Below are 24,089 nucleotides of genomic sequence, written 5' to 3'. Positions count from 1 at the left end.
AGGAATCATAATGAATCTGTCAGGCCCTTAGAGGTTTTAAGGTCACCGTTTTCTATGAAGTTCAAAGTCATATGCGTTTGTAACTTTGTTACATGTGTGTCATAGCACAGCAGGTAAAAATAGCAAAGTAGTCTTAATGGCTACATGCTGCTTTACCTTCCCAAGAATTTAATATTATTTAAAGAAAAGCTTTTGTAGATTTTTACCATTTAAACACCACTTCCTTTTAAAGTGATTAGGAAAAAAATTTTACAAAATAAAGATACATATTGTAAACATTATTAAAATATTTTGAGGCTTATGCCATTTGCTTGGTTGTTTTCTACATATAAAATGCACAATTCGACATGGCATGCAGTTTTTTGTGTTTGAGATCAATCATCAGTTTAAATCTTTTTCTACTTTTAGAGGGTTTTTTGCCCCCTAATATTTTCAGCAGTAGCTAATTTAATGTAATTCTTTATATTGGCCTGCCTGAAATGATGCAAAACCATGGCAAAACTTAATGATAAGCTCCAACCCCATGTTCTAAATAGCCATAGTATGTATTTCAAAATACAGACTTAAGTCTAAATGTCTATGCCCTTTTAAAGAGTTAAAACAGACATTTTATAAAATAACATGTTTCTATTTTTACTTGGTTTGCTATTATTATTTCTTCATGGTAGACATTTAGAATGGTTTGCCTTAGTTCCTTATCTTACTCATCTCCCTCCAGAAGTACTCATTCTCACAATTTTTAAAGCTTTAAAAAATTATTTGGCTATACATTGTGGCTTACATATCTTTTAAAATATTACGGACTTAAAGATAGACTTTAATGAAGCAAAAGAAAACTTGATAGTGCTACCCACTTTTAAAAAGTGGTATTATGTGTTATCTTGACACTAGAACAATAACTTCAGACTTCTTGTAACATCTTTAAGTGTCTGCATATATGAGAGAAATATATAGCAAATATGATAGAAGCAAGTGTAAGGTGGTGTAAGTGCTGATACTGTTTGATTGAAAAACTGGGAAATCTTTGGAGGATATGTGTTCTCCAAGGGGCCTTATGCGCATAGAAAAAAACCTGGACTTGAAATTTTGGTTTCTTTCTGAAGACCTACTAAAATCCACTAAATTACATTTTGGAACGTAATTGTTAACAACTGTGATTTCTTAAAACAAGTGGTGTTAAAACAAGTGGTTTTTTTGTTTTTCCCTATAGCATATCGATTTTGTTGACCAGGGATACCTTTTGTGTAAGAGTGGTTGCGTTTCTTATTTTCTGAGACTATGATTTACATTGGACCACTTATAAATTTGATGTAAAGCAAAATTAAGTCTTCAGGAAGAATAATGGGTTTGTTTCAACAAGCTGCTTTAGTCATTTTTTGTGAACTTTAATTTAGTAATATCAAAGGTCTTATTAGTTGCTTTCCAAACTGAAAATAGATGTCATTAGTTTGTCTCAATAAGTACTATGCATAATACTTAATAATAAAGTGGTTAAAAGAGTTTACATGTGGTGGGTTTTAAAATATTTTTTTAAAGGAGGATTTTGGTCTATATAGCACAATAGATTATTTGGAATAATTTTAATTTAGAAAACTTTATAACAACTTAGAACATAATATTTTGATAGTGTAAAGTTTTTCACTAAATGTTAATATTGGTTTTGGGGTTTAAGTTTATATAGTTTCCTAATGTACCTTGAGATAGAAATAATTCCATTTCTTTATAACTTTTAATAATGTGTATAGATTAAAGAAAAGCAAAGTCTTTTAAAAAATACACTTTTTAAATTTTAAAAGAATGTTTAAAATACATTTCTAGTTAGCAGTTCTTTGTAATTGAAAGACTTTTTGGAACATAGAGTAAATATAAAATAGATTATATTTCTCTCCTCTCCTTTCTTTGTTTAAATTTTCTTTATAAAGCAATATAATAAGCATAGACAACTACAAAACATTTATAACTATCATTTTTTGCCATTTTCAGATATATTATAATCTTGTCAGTGTTGTAAAGATGGTTATAATAATTTATGTTTTAAAAATAGAGCTCAAAATTTGGGAGGGTGTATTCATTAATCTTTAGTGATGCTTTTTCTTAAAAGCTTTCCCCCTAAAAATAGGGGAGATCATGAAGTTAATTGGTTGTCCAATAACATGGCAATTTATCTTACTATTTTTGATAAGCAGTGAGGTGAATAAATGTTTCTAAATACAATGGTTGCAATAGTAAATTCTGTTTCCATTATTTCACATTTTTAGAGAGACAGTTTGGTATGTTTTTGATGAGAATGTGTTTGTTAAGAAAAAAAAGAAATTATTTTAGTGTCTGGATTTAACTAGTTGAGATGGTAGATACACTGTCACAGTCTTCAAGGTTGCGTTTTAATAGGGGACTTAAAAGTTAGTGTGTTGTTTATAATGTGGTTAGCTTTAGAAGACAATTAGAAAGTAGATCAGTTTTGCTTTGTCTTTACAACACTTTTCTCGGCTGTTTTTGTTCTTATCTAAGTAGTGTGTTTTAAAACATTTGTGTAATAAAATAAGTGCTCAGATGTGTATGACAGTCAGCTTTTATAGAAGGTCCCCAGGGAAAAAAAAAGGCTAATATCTCTTTAAAAAACATATGAAGGCTGGGAGAGAGTTTAGAGCAAGCAAGAGCACCGCGGTGTTGACAGCTTTATGTCCCTGCTGGGTAACATTCACTTACTAGAATTGGCGTCCCCTCTCAGCTAGTAATTCACTCCATAAGGATTTTGAGAAAGGATGATTAATGGTGGGGAAATTTATATTTGTGAAATTGTTGATTAAAACTTACAGATCCATTTGAAGATTTAGAAAAAGAGAAGATTATTAAGGATGACGAAAATAAGAATCAGATGATCTCTTTTACCACCATTAACATAAGTACCTAAAATGTTCTGCTGTGTGTGATGCTTTAGCCACAAAACGTACACCCTAAAATGAAAGTGATGCCAGTCAAGTTTCCAGAGGAAGCAAGGCCTTCTGCTTTCCTCCTGGACTGCTGAAAGGCTCTGGCCAGTTGTGCTTTAACAGCAATAAATTATTGTGCTTCATTCATTGTTAACACAAGCATTTTCATTTTTAAATGTTTGGCTTAAAGAAGAACTTTCAGACAGCTTTATTTAAACTGAATGAACAGCGCTTGAGTATACCAGATGGTGTATTTGCTGATGGGAGGCATTAAACATCAGAAATCTTTTTGATATTTTTCATTTTCCTATGAATTTTGATAATTTTTGGTGTTAAATGTTCTATATTTTAGGAGAAAATGTTTGAAAACTGGGGATATCTTTTAGGGATATTTGCTGTTTTTGAAAAAAGTTTGCTTTTTTTTTTTTTAAAGAATTTGTTTTTAAAATAATGATTCAATTTTGTTGAGAAATTGCCTGTTAAATTTATCTTATAAACTAGTTGACCCAAAGTAGGCCTATTCTTCTTGCTAATAGGCAGCCCTTTGAAGAACATAACTGTCTTGTTAGAAGGGGAAAAAAAAATCATTATGCAATACACACTGATGTATTCAAATAGGGAAGCAAATGTGATCACGATTGTTGGGCAGGGCCTCATTTAGAGCTGAACATTGTCTACAACAACAGTTAGTTTAATTGTCTACATGTGGAACATTTCCTTTTAGATTAAAAGAAATGCAGTTCAGGTCAGGTGCAGTCACCATATTAGCAGTTGTAGGGAGACATTTTACTTTTTGAAAGGAGTGCAGATACAAAAGAGTAATCATATTGACATATTAAAATGTATAAAATACTTGGAAATTTAGAAACATATTGTCAACCAGGGTAAAATGACAAAAACTCATTAAATTCATTTTAGCCAAGGATGATACTTGGATGATACCCATCATCCTTATAGGGAGGACTCAATGTTATTATTTCAAAAGAGAAAAGTTTGTGTTTCTCTTTTACATTCTTTCTTTCTTTTCTTTCCTTTTTTTTTTTTTAAGGGTTTAAGATCTTTTAAATAGAATGAACTTAGGCTCTGGGGTCATCCAACAATCTAGCATGTCCTCTGTAGTTTTGCTGAGGTAGAAAAATAGCCCTTCTCTAAAGTGTTTTTTAGTCCTTGGCCTGTTATTAAAATAAAGATATACTTGGTTAAAAAAATATATGCAATGGAACATACACATTAAACAGAACATAGGGTATCCGCCCCTCAAAGTCCTGAGCATAATTTGATGTTTCAAGTAATTTTGGAAGCCTTGTGTTCCATCAACAGAAACCCACTGACCATTATATATTCAAGATCATCTGCAGTGAAATGTGTGTGTATGTGTGTTGGAATACATAGATGTCCCTTCAGGCATCTGTTTTTTAACCCCTGTAGAAAATAAGCAATATAATCCTTTCCCAGAGGGTTGTGTCTAGTAGAATCAGCCTGTACATCTTAGATATCTTGTATATATATTATTATATTTATATATATATATAAACAGACTTATTGTCATTTTTTAAAGATGTAGGGATATGAATTTGAGTTATTTTAAGAGTATGGAAGTCAGTTTTATTCTAGGCAAAACAGGGTAATTATTTGGTGTATCTGATAAGCTGTCAAGTTTGATGGTTCTAGTTTAATAGTTTAAAACCTTTATTTGTTTTTTTAAAAGAGAATTCAGTGTAGAGACTTTATGCATATATAAAAAAGGCATTAACAGGGCTAGATGAATTCCAAATTGTATTATTTTTTTAGGTCTTTTTAGAGTGTTTAGGTTTCTGCTGAGAATAAAAATGATCCATTTCTTCACCATTAAAAAAGTTCCTTATAATTAATAATCTCACTTTAGGTGCATAAAATATGTTCATAATTTGTCTTATTTCAGAAAGCCAAACTTTATCCTACATAGCCTGTAAATTAATAAAAAGTCCTTTATATTCTTTTATCTAATAAGTAAGCTTTTTAAAAAACCTATGTAACTAAGGTGTGGTAACAGTACTTTTTGTTATCATCCTTATATGAATGCTGAGGTACAATGGCATTTTGGAACATATTTAAAGATGGAGCATTTGACAAAAGTTGTATGTGTAACAGTTTGTCAGTGAAAAGTGACAAGTGGGAAATGACAAATGAAATGTTGGCATCATAGCTCTTTATTTTGATAAAAATGTCTCAATTTGCAGTGATATAATACTGTTTCATATTATTTCATGAGTTGTGTGAGATGCATAAGGGGAATTTAGATTTTGTGAACGGAAAATTAGCAGCCCAAACTCTTTTCAGAAGCTTTGGCAGTACCGTTCCCCCCACCCCCAAGAATAAGAACAGCAGTGAAATATTGGATCTAACCCATACATTTTAACTCATTATTTTGGAAGAAAGAAAGAAAGAAAGAAAGAAAGAAAGAAAGAAAGAAGTGAAAATAGTTTCAAGTAGAAGACCTTTATGCTTAGCTCAAAAAATGAAGAGAGTTTGCCTTTTAGCTTCCATCCTTTTCTTTATAGTGATTTTAAAATGAGTGATTTCCATCTGCTGACTTTGATTATATGGGGCCTTTCTCACTTCCAATCACCACTGCTGTCCAGCATTAATTTAGGGTGCCAGTAAAAAGAGTTGTGAATTCCTTTTATTTTAAAGTGCGATAGAGGTTTGAAAATGTCTATGTGTTAAAAATGGATTTTTATATACAAAGGATTCATCATCCTACTACTTACGGGTAATGTGATAGATATTTCAAAGTCCAAGTAGACGGCCCTGAGTGGAATTGAGGTATGAGTTAAAACAAAACCCAGTTGAGTACTTACAGATTTCCAAAAAAGCACGGATGTAGCCTCTATAGTGTGTTCTTTTCCATTTTCTGAAGTCACATTGGTTCCCTTATTGTCAGTGATCAGCCAAACATTTATTTTCTTCTTTTACATGAAATAAGCCCTATGAGCACCTCACACTACGCAGTGTTTATGTAAAAATGTTCCATGCTGGAGTTTTCAAAAGCATGGAACTCTATCTGTGTAATTTTTTTGTTTTCAATTAACAGGATTGTTTTGCTGTTTAGTAGCAAGTGATTTTAAAATTGTGGCAAAATCAGTATAATAAAGTGAAAGGCTACATCAGAAATGGTCTTCTACAACTTGCATCTTTTCTTCTCATTTGCAAAGTTCTACTTATTATAGATTTTTTTAAGAACTAGGTTAAAAATGACCTAATATGGAATAAATGTGCTTTAGATATATAATTATGGCAGTGGGGTTTATGGGATGTATTTTTTCCATTTTTCATTGATGTATGTACCTTTAAAACTTTAAAGATAAACTAGTGAATATTGTAGTTACTAGTTTGGCAAATGCTTAAAATGAAAAAAAAGTTTTAATAGAAATTTTAAGAATTTGAACTTTACAATAAAGTTATCAGCAAATTATGGCAGCCGTATTGTAGTAAGAATGTTCTTTATTTGTAGTTATGACACGTTAGGAAAACTCTGGGGGAAGTATATTTCCATTTTAGTTGCTCACGGTATAAGGCAAATTTGGCTCTTTCCTTAACTAGTTGCTTATCATTGGACTGGAGTTCTGTCTTAGCACAGAGGGTTATTAAGTGATAGCATTTAACATAACAACAGAGATTAAAAAGTTCAGGGGAAACACTGCAAGCTACCACTTACAAAAAAGTAGGGATTTCGTACCACGGTCACTGTTTGGTGCCCACTGATGGTGGCACAGTTACTGAAATGTGCCCAGCAGCACATTTTACAAAAGAGTTATCTTTTTCTTTCTTCAAAAGAGTTTTTTTAACTTGTTTTTGTATTTGGCCAGAAAGCAAGTGTATCAGTTCTTTTATAACTGAATATGATTGATTTTCAAATTTCTTGATTATTCCCCATATTAAAATCGCATATTTTTATTGCATTTGTTCCAGTTATTTGTATGTATAAGGAAAGGCAAAATTCGTAGCTTATTAGGAAAAGGCATTCCTATCAAAACTCCTTAAATGGCAGTGTTTTCAAAATATTATATTTTTTTGGTTAACAGAACAAGAACTTCTTTTATCATAATCCAAAGATGCTAACAGAGCAGCATGATAAATGTCTCTTTAAGTGTCGTAGTAAAAGAAAATGACTTGCCTTCTGAGGCAGTGGAGAGTTTATGTTGTTTTGGACCTATTTCCCAAGCAGTGATCGAAAGCAGATTACAATAACAATTATACAGTCAGAAGATGCAATATCCATTTCTGCTTTAATTGAGTGAAAGAATAATAAAAACATCATTAAGAAAAATGAGGTGGACCTGTCACACAATGTACAAATTTTTAGTCTTGGAGAGGATGCAGAATAACTGAAATGCTTTTCGCTTACTTTGTTGTGTTTATTAGCTAAAATCTGTTTTGGGGGAGAGACCATTTGGTTGGTGATCCTCCCTGGGAAGTTGGGAGAGGAGCCCCTGGGAGGTGGTTGCTCAGGAGACAATTAAAAGTGCTCATTGATTTTGTCTTCATATGATGTTTGAGAAAGGAATCAAATTTTCTTAAATTCTACCTAATAGAAATACCTCTTTTTTTTTTTTTTTTTTAAACCTGTATAAATGGAAGACAAGAGTAACGCATATTTCTCTTACTATAAACTCTCCCCAGTAAAGGTTAGGTGTGATCCCTAGGCCTGCTGTTCTTTCTTCTCCGAAGTCATCACCAGGCTGAAGGGGGGAGAGAGAACTGAAGGTGAATCATGAACACCCTTATTTCTTCTCTGCACTCATGGGGTTGGGGGAGTTTCCATGTGTGCTCCTCACGGACAGTCACTCAGGTCACAGAGACTGTCACTTGGGATGCATAGGCTCCGGCCTCCATTGGAAGCCACTGGAGCCATTATTAAATCCATAGTCCTTTCCACTGCTGAGCCTCCAGAACTCATTCCCCGGCGTGGAGCTTTCAGCAACTTGGAGTGAGCCGGCCGGCAGCAGCCCACATCAGTGGCTAGTTTTCTTTCACTGTGGGCTATATTTCTTACTCTGTTCATAGAAACTGTGAGCTCCTGGCAACTTTGATGACGGTGGAGCTGGCCAACCAGTGGCCTTAACGCCCGCTTGTTGTGGGGATACTGAAGCCACAAATAATGTTGGCCATCGGAACATTTGGAGCCCAAAGTTTGACTCTGTTGACAGAGTTAGAGGACAATATTTCTTTGATTGGTAGCTAAGAATTTTCTTGGGTTCAATACTTAAAAATCTTTCTGAGAATGGTAAAGCGAAAGGAAAAAGATAGGCAGTCAACGCTTACTGGCCGAGGTCTCATAATCCCAGAACTGTCCCAAGGATAATCCCCGTTAGAGTGGAATTTATATCAAATAGCTCAAAAGCCTTTTTTTTTTTTTAATAAGTTCAGAGAGTCTACTTAATAGCACCTTCATTAAAATACTTTTGTCAGCAAAGGGTTTTCAGTTTTAACATTTACATAACCTAACAGCAGTGACGAATGCCACGGAGCTTTAAGGGTCTATTAGTGGTTCCGTTTTTTTCTGGACTTTATAATTTAAACCTAAACATTAATTCTGGGTGGAACTTGGCATAATGTCGTTTTGCCTTGGAGGGAATTTTTGTTGTACAATTAAAAAAAGTGTTTTGTTTTTTTTTTTTCCTTTTCATGCAGTCACCTTCTCCATGTCTCCCCTTCCCCAAGTAAATAGCAGTTAAATAGTGAGGGTCTTAAAAGGGCTTATTTAAATTAAGAGGGGAAAAAAAAGGATTGATTATTTTAGGTGAATTTAACAATTTTCCATTAGTTCACGTTGTAAACTGTGCTTTTGATATTAACAAGACCTGTGAGGCTGATAATGCAATGAAAATATTTTTCTTCTGTCTCTCATGTATGAAATTCATGTGGTAAAATTTTAAATAAAATCAAATTTGATGACCCACGAGACTTACAAATTAATTTCTTATCTTCTTTATTAGAAGGTGAAAGATAAAAAATTATTTTACATCACCTGAAATTGTAACCTTGATCAGAGGGAAGGAAGTTGGGATCTCACTATTAAATGATAAAGTGACAGTACCCCAGTAGTATTTTGGAAAATTAAGAATGATCTTTTCTGTATGTTAATACTATGTTGGAGTTGAAATATTATGCAGATATGTGATTACAAGATAATTGTGAAATTAAAAACAAGTGAGGAAACCAGCCTGCACTGGCGAATTGTCATCTTCTGAAAACTAGAAGGCATTCCAAACCCTAGTGAGGGTGCAGGCCGGGAGAAAAGTGCTCAAGGAGCAGAGTGGGGCTAGGCCAGGGTGCTCATGAGGCTTTGTGCAGTGTTCAGCTTCTCAGTCTCTGTTCAGACAAGATTTTGTGCTATAGGGGTGGCAGATGTAGTATTAGACTTAACACGCTTTATTATTGAAGGGGTATAAGAAGAGCATATTATTCTCTCCAAGTAAGTTATACACATTTAAGACCCAAGTAAAGGTACTTTACAAGAGTAACTAAGGTGACTCTCCCCCCCCTTTTCAAATGAATCTCCATGTAACATTCAGCAAAACTCACTTTATTTACAGGCACGTTCATATAGTAAGTTTGAGCCTTAAGCGCATTTTTATAGCTAACTTATAAACCCCCCAATACTAGAGCTTACCATTGAAGGCCTGCCATTGCTGTCACAAATGGCCATTAGCTCCCAGGAGACTTTGAGAATAAGAGCTGTGCGAAAATGCCATGGCTTTGGTAATAACCATTGTTGCACGTGGATTTTTTTTACCACCATGGCAAAACCGTGGGCGGGAGGGAGGCGGCCTGCGTGTTCAGGATTGATACTGTAAGCTCTCCCATGGAAATGTATAGAATTCCAATTAGCACAGGGTCAGGGTATAAATGTACCTCTTTTCACACTGTTCCGAGTGGTTAGTGGAAAACAAGCTGCAAAGTAATTCCCTTGGCCCCCCAATAAAAAGATTTATAGCAGAATAATTCTCAGCCCCATAATGGGACTGTTGTAGGTTTGTGTTTGATATTTATAAAGCTGAAATACAGTCCATGTACCCAAACTAAACATTTATTGTAAACAAGTTAACTGCCAAGAGCTTATATTCTGTCAAACATAATTATATTGAAGATTGATGTAGAGCTTGAAAGCAAGTTTGAGGGAGACAGTTCTCTTTACCCGAGAAGAACCTCGGAGGTGCAGGTTTTCTCTCTTTGATACAACTCACCAAGTCTCTCTTGCCGCGGGCCTCTCAGATATGTAATAAACACAGGCTCCCTCTTTGAAAACATATCCCTTTGTCAGTCCTACTTCTCTTAACAAAATAAAGAGATGCATTTATGTGCACGAAAACTGTGAGGTCTAGTTCCTTCCATCATCTTTGCCGAGATGCAGGCAGCGATGGCAAGAAGAAGGGACACTTTCTCTGTGATGGGCAAGGCACCGCCGTCACACTGGAGCTCATGCACACATCTGAACCTCAGTTCACCCCAAAAGGAACCCTTTCTCATCGAATGCCCAGTTTGAGAAAGAGTCTTAGTCTTGTCTTTTCTGTTATTTTGTGTTGAGTGGGTGAGATTAGATCTGTTTTGAAACTGACCCTTTGGGGGTGAAACTACATTGATATGCTTGATTTGGAGGCTCAGAAGTTAATTTGAGAGTTAAAGAAATCCAGAATCCAGGGAATCTAGAGGTGGAATCTTTGAGATTGAGTTGTTTCATATCTGAGATTACCCCAGATTTTAAAAGGTGCGGTATTCTTCCAGGGTCTTTTCCTTTAATGAAGGTAGAAACTTGTATTATCTTCCTGATGAAGATTTTTCATCCTTCTCCCCCTCCCCCCACCCTCAGGAGACAAATAAATCACTTTAGGCTTTGGTGACAATTTTCAAAGATAGTTAAAAGGGGAATAACTTTCCTCCTATGGCTGGATGGTATCCTGGATAACATTAAGGATGAGAATAAGATTTTCAGTGGATTTATGTGCTGTAGCTTAAGTGATCTCTTTAGGTTTTTCTAAATATTAAATTTAACATTCTCTTGGAAATTACATACATTACAAAAGGGATGGCTAAAGAATCATAAAGTGAAAAAATAATAATGAGTTTTCTCTGTTCTCTTTTTCTTATTTTAAGTAATTGCTGTAAATTTCACAGGTACATATATACTTAAAATATCTTTTCTGGGAAGTATTCCACCAGTGGGGACCTGAGTTTCCCCAGTCTGTATGCTAGGTTTTATTAACCTCGTCTCAGTCACAATAATAATATCCTACGTATTGCAATCCAGAGATCTCGGTGTACCCTTAGGGAACTGCAGAATACACACTATGATTCTGACTTTCTTGCTCTCTCCTTATTCTTTCCTTTTTCTTCTAGTGTCAGCCCCTTCAAGGGCTAGCTTGCTATTACCTACCGGGAGGAGGCATTTTTGGGTACCAGAACGAGAGTGGCTTATAATGGTGATGGCTAAACTCAGCTTTGTGAAATCTGCATTCACTTCACAGTGATGATTTTTACACAGCTATTAGACATCCCTACATGTTTTGCTGTTTTATCCCTAAACATAGAGAGTAGGATTTCCTCTTGTAAGGAGAAAACCTTTTATTTTTTACTATAAAAACTTCACCTTTTCAGGTTTTTATTTGATAAAAATCTCTCCAGTCTAGTATGATTTCCTTTGGGGCTTTGCACCAGTGTTTGATCTCAATTTTTAATAATTTTGGTGAGTTAAACTCCCCAAAGAAAACATGCTTGTGCTATGAAATATTCCCACTAGAAATCTGGGTAGTCTTGTCTTATTGAGAGCCGAGTGCTTGATTCTTTTATTAATTTCTTGCTAGTGAACCTCAGTACAGTTAACCTTTCCTTAACACTACACTGGAGAAATCAATCAAGGATTTTTTTATTTTAATTGTTAAATTAGATAGAATAACATTTAGGCAAATCTCAAAACTGGAGATGATAAAGCAAATGTTGGTACAAAGATAGTTTTTATTGACTCTATTTCTGACTTTTGGGACTCTAAGTTGCAAATAGATTTTCCAGAGAGGATAGTAAGAATGAAGGCAGCAGTACCTACATCTCACTTAAACACTACCTGAAGAGTTATCTATCTTCTCAGAGTCCTCTAAAATAATATTTTACATTATGACAGGCAGAAGAAATCTTAGCATTAATGAATTATGGTATAGTTATTTTAACAAGCCATTGAGTCTCAGGACTCCATAAATGCATTGATAACCCACTGTGAAAAGAACCTCAAAAATTTAGTTTGAACTAAGGGATACCTCATGTTTGAACTCCTCTGTGATCATCAAACTTACATATTCTACTTTTTTCTTTAAAAAATTTTTTTTGGAGTGGGGGAAACGCCTGGGTGGCTCAGTTGGTTAAGTGGCTACCTTTGGCTCAGGTCATGATCCCAGGGTCCTGGGATGGAGTTCCGCATCGGGCTCCCTGCTCGGTGGAGAGCCAGCTTCTCCCTCTGCCTCTGCCTGCTGCTCCCCCTGCTTGTGCTTTCTCTCTCTGACAAATAAATAAGTAAAATCTTTAAAAAAATTTTTTTTTAAAAATTTCTGGGTCAGTAAACATTGTTGTTGGTCTGATTTACAAAAGACGTTGTGGCCCTTCAGTGCAGGCTCTGTGGGACTGTGGCTCAGAGCCCCAGGGTTCCAGGATGTGTCCGGTCCCAGAGCCCAGTGCTGCTCGCCACTTGAGTCCTGCACCAATAGACTGCGATGCCTTCCTGGTAATAAACCAACAGTGTCTGTCCACAGAGGTCCTATGCAGCCCTGTGGTCTGGCGGACCGCCCCTGGAGAGCATGGCGTGAGCTCCTGAGTCCACCCGTGGGGATCGTTTCTTGGAAAGCTCTTCTCGTGTGTGTGTGTTGATGCTGAAGGCAGTACAGTGGGCTACCGTGGTGGGACACGCTCGGCGGGGAAGTAACGGGAAAAACCCAGAGCTGACATTACCTCTCAACGGTGGTTATGAATGTCTAGCTGGAATTAACATTTTGTCAAACTGCGGCCAACATTTGTTTTGGACTCCCTGTAAGTCAGGCTCAGGGATGGGGTGGGCAGTGAGGGAGCGAAGAGACTCTCTCATTCCAGCCCAGGTCGGAGAAGGAAAAGGCAGGCCTCTCATTCGCTCCCACTGGGCATGCCTGACCTCAGGGCATGGAGTTCCGCGGGTCAGGCTTGCTATGGCCCGGTTCCCAGGTGTAGCTCAGGCTTCTTTGTTTAGATAAGTAGCCACACTGTGCCTCCTGTGTGCCTGAAAAATCCTGTTTTGCAAACGGCCTGGCCAACCTGATCCTGCTACCACATTTCTATAAATGAGGCGTATTGAGAGACACGGAGTTTATCCCGCAGCTTCAGCTCCGACTTGAGGGTGGATTGTGATCTCTCAGTCTGGGGACAGGCCTGGAAGTCCAGGAGCCAACTCCCCGCCCTACCGCTTTAAGCGCAGTTTGAGCCTTTAGGGTGGTAAGTGAGAGGACTCAGAGTTCAGGCGGCTGACCCACCCCTGGCCTATTTTTGTTCTTATCTCCTAAAGTTAAGATCTGCCTCAGGGGCTGCCAGGTAGTGTCTGGTTTGACTAGACAGGATTCTGAGAATCAAGTATTTCTTGGCAATCTTACCTCCCTTCCACACTTCCCTAAAGGGAGAGAGGCGTCAAGGAGCGTTCTTGTTGAGACTTTATTTGGAGATCTAAACTTGAGTTACAAATAACTGGGTCATGGATGAACATGAAATAAAATTTCTGCACATATGACTTAATATGCTCTTGGAGTCATTATTATTAAAGCAAATTTTGCCCTTCTCCGACGTTGTAGGATTAACTGTGTTCCTCCTCCTCTGAATGATGCGGGTTGCCCCACCTCTGTCAGCTCTTGCTTCTCCAGTAAGAGTTAAAAAAGAAAGCCAAAACAAAGACAAATGAATGAATCCTTCAGAGAATCTTCGTTTGCAAGCAAGGATCAGAGAGAAACTTTAGAAAGTGGAGCAGTTTACGGGAGCCTAGAGGACCTCCAGTCCACCTGTGCTAGTCTCCCTTGCCCCCAGATGTTTTTGCTCCCCTGCCACACCAAGCCTGGTGAAAACTTTTTTTTTTTTTTTTTCTCAATCCCATTACCTGAAATTCTTTCCATTCAAAGTTAATATAGGATACAGTGAGTTTCTTTTACAATGAAAACATATCCAAGGAAATTAAAGGACTGCTAAACCATTCGAACAGTAAACTGTAGCATCTTTTTATCTATTAATCTCTTTGGAATTTTTGAGCTCAGCCCCTGGGGGGAATGGGAGGCTGGAGTGGAAAGGTGGAATGTGGAGCCTCTGGTTACCTTAGCTCAGGAGGTTGGGTGCCTGGGAGGGGACCTCAGGGGCAGAAAAGAGGAGAGTGAGAAAGACACACTTGATCCATCTTGAAGTTTTGCCTGGGAAAAAAAAAAAAAAAGTTTTGCCTGGATCAAAGACAGACTTGATCCATCTTGAAGTTTTGCCTCACCTAGAAGGAGGTGAGGGGCACCCTATTCTTTCTTTTTGTTTCTAACTGCAATCTTGATACTTGCCTTTATTGTTTTAGGGTGGAAGGAAGAGTCTAGAAGCTAATCCTAAAGGTTAACATTGAAGTTACTCCTTGTCTGTGACTCAGGGTGTGTGTGTGTGTGTGTGTGTGTGTGTATGGGGGAGAGAGAGAGAGAGAGAGAAAGAGAGAGATAGAGATTGAGATGGAGAGGGAAAGGGGAAGGGGAGGGAGAATGAGGTTTTAGAGCAAGTAAATTGTTTTGTTCTTCTAATAAATCTGCAATAAGAAATGGTAGTTGCCGCCCCTCTGTTCTCTCCCAGTCCTCCGGTAGACCCTGTATACGGTAGAATTTGTTTCAGTGTCTCAGGGTTCTGTGATTTATTGATTGTGGTGGTTGCTAAGTGTGGTTCTTGACTCCAGGTTGAGTTTTATACAAAGAGCAGATATGAGAGGCTCTGCCCTCAAGCCTTTGTAATCTTCAATTAGCCCTGGGACCTTCTCAGGTGATAGAACCAGATATGCAGTCAGCTTCAGGGAAGGGAGTGGGTTCTGTGGCTGCCCTGCTTCTGGAAACAGTTTCAGGAGCCCCCCGGAAAGAGAGGAGAAAGGCTGGGCTCCTATCGCCTTAGACTGGCTTCTGTCATTCAGGGGGCAGGTCCAGGAATGAGGGTGGACCCAGGAGACAAAGGGACCAGGGTAGAGGCTGGAGCCCACTCACCTCCACTTGAGTGTGACTCATTATTTGAGCCTTCCTTTGTCTGTGAGTGACTAAGGGCAGATTCCTGTCTGATTCCTCCTGTGTGCCTAGCTCAGTGCCTCCCACGTCGAAAGGGGAATTCACTTTTAAGCGATGCATGTCACCCATTGGACTTCACAAGCAGTGAAGGGGCCTTTACTAGAAGGCCAAGCCTTTGAATTTGTGTGGGTGTGGGTTTCCAAGTGTAGTTTTCCATCCCCAAGAAAGCAGCATGGCTGGGCTTTAGAGTTGGCTAACCTGAAGGGTTCTCCTTGTGCTTCTCTTGAGCATGTTACTTACTTTCCCAGGGTTGGTTTCCTCAGTTGTTGGATGGGAATAATGCTGTCCCCTCATGTCTAACGGTGGGGAGAAAGATAAAGGTACGCGTGTATGCCGGAGTGTGGGGTGTGTCGGCAGGTGCCGTGCCAGTGACAGGTTTGTTTTGGGTGGCTTTGTGGAAAGCGGTGTAATCCTGTCCTCCAGACCCTGGCCACTGGACCTTCTTTCAACTTTCACTGTGGAGGTGAGCTCTGCAGAGCTCTACAGGATACTTGTTCCTTGGGTCACTTTGATGGCGGTGTTGGGGCATTTCCTGAAGGCTGTTCTTTAAAATGAAGGGAAGGGGAAAGAAGCCTTTCCCTTATGAGAGAAATTGGATTATTAGAGTTAGGAATAAAACAATGGCCCACACTTCCCTTGGTGATGCAGAGATGTCGCATTAGATTTTGGAGTTTAACCAATAGCACATCTGTCCTCAGGTCTCCTAAGATCTGGAACACTGAGGAAAGATAACTGAGGGGCATCCAAGAAATGCTCAAGACAATTGCACAATTGTCTTAGTTATCAGCTTGTGATGACTTTATCATGTGTCAAAAAAACCATTGTATATGTCCGCGCTGGCAGATTGCTTAGAGCAGCTCTCCTAGAAATATCACAGGAGACACCTGGACTGTTTTAAAATTTCTAGTAGCTTCATTTAAAAGAAGTTAAACAGGGGTGCCTGGGTGGCTCAGTGGGTTAAAGCCTCTGCCTGTGGCTGGGGTCATGATCCCAGGGTCCTGGGATCCAGCCCCACATCAAGCCCCACATCGGGGCTCTCTGCTCAGCAGGGAGCCTGCTTCCTCCTCTCTCTCTCTCTCTCTCTCTCTCTGCCTGCCCCTCTGCCTACTTGTGATCTCTGTCTGTCAAATAAATAAATAAAATCTTTAAAAAAATAAATAAACGAAGTTAAACAGGTGAAATTGATTTTGGTGATCTATTTTATCTAACTAAGGGCATCCAAAATATTTCTCCCTGCGACTGATTTTTAAAAATTATTCATGCTATATTTATTTGGTTTTTGGTATTAAATCATTGAAATTGAGTGTGTATTTTATACTTACAGCACATCTCCATTCATCACTAGTCATTTCACGGTTTTAGTTGCCACATGTGGCTAATAGCTATTGTAGTGTAGGGCAAGCGGTTTTAGCGTATAGAATGTTTTTAAAGCTTTTGCCCTTTTGCTTGGGGCGCATTGAATATCTTAAGTAATTCAATGATTATGAGTATCATTTTTATTCTGAAGAAAAGCTTTTTAGTGAGTTTCATGATCATTGATTATGGACTCTGAAAAAAATGATTGGTTTCTTATTTTGTGTTAATGGCACTAATTACTGGTATGAATACTGATTTTGAAAAAAAAGAAAAACAAGAAAAAAAGGAAAACAGGTTCCATTGTTTGAGAGAGGCCAGAAAACTATTTCACAGTGCTTTAATCCTCACAACAACTCTGTGATGTAGATATTTTTATTTGCATATTACCTGGGAGGAATTTGAGCCTCAGAGAGGTCAGATAAATTACCCAAGGTCACTACAATAGGCAAAGAATGACCGTGCCAGGATTTGACCCTAGAGTTCCCTGCCTGCTGTGGCAGGACTAATCACCACCACGGTTGACCATCTCCCCTTTGTCTCTATTCCCATGGCCGCTGCTGGGGCGAAGATGAGTTTACCTTTATCATCACACACACTTCTTCAGAAATAATGTCACAAGGAAAATGACAGTTTGAGCATTGGAACTAATGACAGTTGGGAGAATGCATTTTTCTAGTGGAAGGAATCTCCTGCTTACTTTGTCCCTGTGACAACAGAATTCTCTTTTGTCCCAACTGTCAGAATAACTCTTAATTCTTAGCCAATGGCGGGGACTGTGTATCTGTCCTTTAGATGAAACTACCTGCTTAACATGCCGCAATTGTAAAAAGCTTAGCGGGGCTTATAATCAAAGGGTTCAAAGTTCCCTACTTGATCATATGGAAATGGGTCTGTGCTACAATAAAAGAGAAATAATGCCAAAAGTTCCAGATACAGCGCTAGAGTTTTTTTTTCTTTTTTTTCTTGATCATTTCTAAATTTTGTTATAAATACATTTCAGTTTTACATTGTTATTCTTTTATTGGAACCTGCCTTTTAATTCTTCTTTCTTAGTTTATTTTTTGAATTGCTTTCAAATACTCTCCCCATCTTTTCAGCCATTGTCACTTCTTCCTTCCTTCCTTTCTTTCTCTCTCTCCCTCCCTGTCTGTTTTTCCCTCCCTCCCTCCCTCCCTCCCTCTCTCTCTTTCTTTCTTTCTTTCTTTTTTTTTTTTTTTCTTTTTTCTCTCTTTTTGCCTGGAGACAGTGAGGGGGGCACCAAATGGATGTCTTTTCTTATTATACCTACTCACCCTTACTTAGTTGTCTTTGCCAGGGATTTGCTGTTTTTAAGTTTTTAAAACCTATGCCTTAATTTCTTTTTCCTCATACTTGACCCCAATTGAATTGTTTTACCATTTTTCAATTCTCTTGCTGTTGTCATTAGTAATCATACCTATTTTTCCTCTTCTTTTGTAAAAATTGTGTTTCATTGTACAAATTTCATAATTGTTTAGATCTATAAAATTCTATAAAAGTACTTTTTTATATAACCTCTTTATTTTTTAAATGCTCATAATTATGTGCTTTCAGAGTAAATTCTGTTATCAGACATTTATGATTAATATTATTTTATTTTATAAATGACCTCAAAGGCCTTTTCTTTCCTCTCCTCCTCCCCGCTTTTCTTTCTTTCTCCCTTTCTCTCTCTCTCTCTGTATTTTCAAAATAGGTGATGCTTTTTGACTGGAAGAAGTTATTGCTCTGATGTCAGATAACAATTGCTTTCTTTAATCACTGAACTGAAATGTTCAGGAAATATTTTGGTAGCTGACACTTTCAAAAAATAAGTTCCTGAATGGCATAGACCCCTGTGCTTTAATGTTGTATCTCATATCTCACTCAATGAACTGTTAATATTATTTTCAAAAATTAATAGGGTCTTGGGTTTTTTTTTAGTTGATCATAGACTTGAGAATGATTTATGGTTCCTAAGTAATGGATACATGATAGCTTATGGGGGCAGCTGGATTCGCTGAAAGGCCTTATCTGTGATTCCCAGATGTGTGACACTCAGATGTTGACATTAGGAACTGCACATGATTTTCAGCATTGAAACTTATGTACACATAGGTATTAGTGATGAAGTAGCTTATGGCACCACTGACTGCATGGCCCTATGTGTGCATACGCTGAAATCATTGAGAGTAGAAATCAACCTGCTTCCTTGGACAAAGATCATATACCAGTATGTAAGAGTTAAAAGGTCTAAATGGGGGCTACTCCCTGCTGGGAAGGACTCTGATGGATAGATCCTGTAAAATGCCATTATGCTTGCTCAGGAAGATTTTACAGCCCCTTCAACTGCATTGAGGGCAGGAGCCACATCAGACTTGTTCCTACTTGTATTCTGAGGCCACAGGGGTTACCTGGCACACAATAGGTGTTCAGGGAATAAAAATTGGATAAATGAATGAGCACAAAGATAATTTGGAGGCACTGTAATTTATATATTTATTTCATGTCTTACCTACATTTGGGAATAAATTGGGCATAAATAAGTAAGCATTTGATAGGCAAGTACTGGTCACAATTCTAAAAAAAAAATATTTTATAAGGCATCGTGGGGCCAGGCTAAATTCCCTTATTTGTCTAAAATGATCAGTCTGTTCTGCCCTTATTTCCTATTTTCTATAAATCTATACCTTAGATAGTGTATTTGCTACAAACAATAATGCTGTCTTATTGTTCTTAAGAGTGAACACAGAGTTGGTAGTTGTCCCGGGGAATAGGTATGGTGTGACCTGTTAGACTGTTGTGCTGGCTTAATAATAATTACCGTGATCCTTAATGATAACAATTCTTAATGAGTATTATTATTGTTAATAATGATTATATTTAATAATTACACCCTATACTTATTATCTTTAATAATAATAATTAGCACATGGGAACCAGTTGCACCATTGTATTATCTTTAGAACAGAAATCTGCATCTGTGACCTGGTAGTTTGCAGAGTGTCTGCTCCCACCCTCTGCTTTCCAGATCAGAGTGAGTCAGGAGGCTTCTAGGGGCTAGGCAGAGGGGAGGGGCTTTTACAGAAACTCCTGTGTTGTCTGTCTGTGTCTCACAGGCAGAACTCCTGCGTGTCATTTACACAGAGGTCTTATCTTTATTGTGAAGTGTCTTCAGCAGTAACCAACCAGTTGTCCACCTCCCCACCCCTCTCGGCTGGCCCACCTGTCCTTCATAACTTTTGGTTTTCTTGTAAGAAGAGAGAAGACCCAGAACAGATCTTATTCCATAACATACTAATTTGTGTGAATACATGGGGCAGAGTCCATGTTTATTACTTGTATGTTGGTAAAACTTTGATCTTCTTATGCCTTGGCTATGTTTTTAGATTTAAATGCCTGTATGACTTTTTTAAAAATAAAAAACAGTTTATAAAAAATCTTTGGCGAATTAAACATTTTTTAGCTTTTCACACTTTGATACAAAGCAGAGAAATATTTCAGTGACAACAGATTTCAACAGATTTTCAACTAGACTAATTTGCTTTATTTTTTAGAGTAGTTTACTTCTTTTCTCCGAAAACACAAGAAGAGATAATTCCCTTAAGAGGGGTAACTGGTGTTAATATGTTAAATAATAATTTAAAAAAGGACAGAATTTTACATTTGGATGTATATTTTGACATAAGTTAAATGCCAGTTAAGATTTTCCTGAGCGGGATATTTTCAGGCTCACTGATGACCTATTTGCCAGGACTTAGATAAAAGATACAAGAGGGACCTTAAAAAATTCCCATTGACTTTCTTAGACATATTCACATGATAGCTTAGGCCCAGAAATCAAATATTCCTCTCTCCTAGGTATCTTACAGCATTTGCAGACAAAAGCAGATCTGATCTGGAAATAATAGTCCTGATTCATAGTTAATGATAAAACCATAGACATGAAGGATAAGAGGGTCTGGAAGGTCACCTTGACCTCCGCTTTGTGCCAGCTCTGGAGTCAGGGTCTTAGTCAGGATACCTCTGATGGGCACACTCCACATTTTTTTTTTTTTAAAGATTTTATTTATTTATTTGACAGAGACAGATCACAAGTAGGCAGAGAGGCAGGCAGAGAGAGAGAGGAGGAAGCAGGCTCCCTGCTGAGCAGAGAGCCCGATGCGGGACTCGATCCCAGGACCCTGAGATCATGACCTGAGCCGAAGGCAGCGGCTTAACCCACTGAGCCACCCAGGCACCCTTTTTTTTTTTTTTTTAAGATTTTATTCATTTATTTGACAGACAGAGATCACAAGCAGTGGAGAGGCAGGCAGAGAGAGAGAAGGAAGTGGGCCACCTGCCGATCAAGCCTGATGCGGGGCTTGATCCCAGCACCCCGGGATCATGACCTGAGCCGAAGGCAGAGGGCTTAACCCACTGAGCCACACAGGCACCCCCACACTCCACATTTTAATGACTGGAATCTGAGGGCTTCTGTCTTTGCCCAGGGCAATTCTGCTGCAGTCTGATAGTAATAAGGAAGGAAAAAAAAATCCACAGCTTTCCCATTAGGCCCATCCAACTAAGAGGCTTGTTTAATCTAAACCATTGTCGATCACAGATGAGTAACTTTTATAACTGTCTCTTCCCTTCTCATCATGGTGACTGAGATTTGCTTTGTAATGTTTGTGTTTTGCTCTTGAATTTTGTCTCTCCAGGTTTGATGATTCCTGTCTTTTGTGTGGTGGAGCAGTTGGATGGCTCTCTTGAATATGACAACAGAGAAGAACATGCGGAGTTCGTCCTGGTTCGAAAAGATGTGCTTTTTAGCCAGCTGGTGGAGACCGCGCTCCTGGCCCTGGGGTACTCCCACAGCTCTGCGGCTCAGGCACAAGGTATTACTGCGTGTCCCCTCCCCTCCCGGTGCCTCTGTGTGGCATGATTTGAGGAAGAATGCAATTCCTGAAATAATTCTCCAAACAAGGGTTGGAGGAGAATGGTCAGGTCTAACATCTTTTCCAAATAGCTAGCTGTGGAATGTTTCTTGCAGTGTATTGTTAGAGAGCTTCGGGAAGCATTTGACCAGCACCTCTAGAGCCACCAAAATAAACTCGTATGTTGAAGTGATCATTGTAGCTTTGTTGGCACTGAGAGTTGCTATTATTTTCTCTAAGTCCCTGCAGTGGGGTTCTCAGAGTGCGGAGGTTTCTAATCCCAACTTATCCAGACTTTAATACGTGATTTATAAGATTTTGGTTTTCTAAATTTATTTCTTGCATTGGGCCTGCAGCTTCTGCACTTTACAATCAGCTTTCTAATTAAGTACAAAAAATTACCAAACTTTTGTATCTTTGACAAATGCTCTGTAGTCTAGGGTAGTCCATTCAGTAAAACAAAAGCAAAAAACCAAAACGAAACAAAACAACAACAACAACAGCAGCAGCAAAAATCTCAGTGTCTTTGTGATCGTTCATTTTATCTATTTAACTAATCATTAAAATTGCATGACGATTTCTGCGTGTATTGTACAGACCTGGCGAGCCCGTTGTGAGCTTGTGTTGCTTAACTCTGAAGCAAAGCCCATGGTTCTTTCATGGCAAAGAACTGAAAGAACAAATAACATAAAAACATCCCCCGAACCTTGAAAAATAGGAAAAAAAAAGTTGACCCAATGGAATGATGATTATTGTATTTCAGCTGAAATGATTGAATTGTACAATTTATGATAATGGTTATAACCAAAGGAGAAAAATATGTTAAATTCAGGTCTTGCTTCATATATTAATTTTCTATATTACTGTTCTTACTTAACATTGGTATGTGTGCCACAGATTTTGCAAACTTTTTTTATGAGTCCCTCTTCATAAAATTCCTAGGAATTGTCAGTCAGAGTCTCCATTTATTCAGATGAAAAAACGATAAGAGATTAAGCGATATATACAAAGTTACAAACATGGCGACCAAGGACATGGCATTTAACATCCAAGTGCTTGATTCTGATTCTGTGAGCAGATCATCACTGTCTAAAAAATGCTTAAGTATTTAAATTAGATTTTAATTCTACCAAGAGAGCGACCCATCTGAAACCAGGGGTCAAGAATGTTTTCCCAGGGCAGGCAGTAACCCCATGGATCACTCTGAGCCCAAGCGTGGCCTGAAACTGAGCGCTTGGCCTGTCGGGTGCCGTAATGACAGCTGAACTGTCGAGTCCACTGCTTTCAAAGCAGCGTGATAAAGGATGATTCATTTCCTTTCTCTGACGACTTTCTTTCTTGTGTAAGGGATTCAAGATTTGATCCCGAGCAAATTGCATACTGGGCACCATCGCTTTTATTTTATGCCATGTGCCTAAATGAAATAAAGGAGTCCCCCTCGCTCCCCCCCATAAACTTTTCATGCCATTTTAGGGACATTTTTTCTGAATGTAAAGGTCATTGTGTCCCACTGCTTGCGTCCCGGTGTGCCAGCTTCCTGTTTGACAGGCCTATCCATCTCAGTTAGCACGGCTGCTCAACGCGCCGTGAGCTCACATGTGGAGCCCAGAGCACTAAGTGGCCAAGATTTGATTCTTGGCACATGCTCAGGGAGGAGGCGCGCAGGAAGTCTGCACCAGGGAGCCACAGTGTTCCGTTCAGTGATGTGGACTGAGAGTTCTACCTAGCAAGGTGAGGCAGACACACTAGCAAGGGATATGGTCTCCAGCGGAGATTAAACAGCAGAAAAGTCAAAAGCAAATATTTACTTCCTCAAAGTTTTTGAAAACCATGGCTAAAAAATACTGAATATTACACTTTTAAAAAGTTGAAGCAACATTCTGAAGGTTAGCTCTAGATCACAGCCAATACCTTCTTTTGTAGGTAAACTGAGGTTTTAGCCCTAGGTCCATACTGTAAGTTTAGAGGGCAAGAAATTACAGTTTGTTTAGGTTTATATTAGGCTGCTGATCTCTGTTTTGGATAAAGGGAAAAACTGGAATTGTTTATTTTGAAATGAAGGTATTAGATATATGTTGTCATTCAGACCATTAAACGTGGGCAATTTGCTGCATGTTTATTATAGACCAAACAGAGTACATGGTAAGACTGGTCATCTGGGGGCACCTGGTTGAGGCCTCCGCCTTCTGCTCGGGTCGTGATCCCAGAGTCCTGGGATCGGCCCCCGCGTCGGTCTCTCTGCTCAGCGGGGAGCCTGCTTCCCCCCCCACCGCCTGCCTCTCTGCCTGCTTGTGATATATGTCTGTCAGATAAATAAATAAAATCTTAAAAAAAAAAAAAAAAAGACGGTCATCTGTGGGCTGGACAAGCAGCAGAGGGAGAGAAAGCCAGAGAAGGAGGTAGAACAAAATATGACTGCCTATTCGAGTTTGTATGGGTCTAGTTTCCTGTTTTGTTTTGATTTTGTTTGTTCATTGTTCAGGTAATTGCCCCAAGATGGGGAAGTCATTGGGTGACCTAGCAAATCCATTTGCAGCAGAGAAACTGAGCATTTCTGAACAACT

General features: G+C 38.3%; 1 protein-coding gene across 3 annotated transcripts in view; it reads left to right on the top strand.

Moving 5' to 3' along the window:
- The window catches only part of SATB2 (SATB homeobox 2), a 186,202-nt gene that overhangs the window by 5,112 nt on the left and 157,001 nt on the right, over nucleotides 1–24,089 (top strand). For all 3 annotated transcript variants that reach the window (XM_044241236.1, XM_044241237.1, XM_044241235.1), the window contains one exon: nucleotides 21,310–21,486. In XM_044241236.1, the coding sequence (XP_044097171.1) occupies nucleotides 21,315–21,486 (172 nt within the window). In that variant the 5' untranslated portion in view covers nucleotides 21,310–21,314. The remainder of the gene's footprint in view (nucleotides 1–21,309; nucleotides 21,487–24,089) is intronic.

Source organism: Neovison vison, chromosome 3 (assembly GCF_020171115.1).
Source record: "Neovison vison isolate M4711 chromosome 3, ASM_NN_V1, whole genome shotgun sequence".
Classification (NCBI taxonomy): domain Eukaryota; kingdom Metazoa; phylum Chordata; class Mammalia; order Carnivora; family Mustelidae; genus Neogale; species Neogale vison.
The sequence above is the reverse complement of the archived record's forward strand: the minus strand, read 5'-3'. Positions and strand labels throughout refer to the sequence as shown.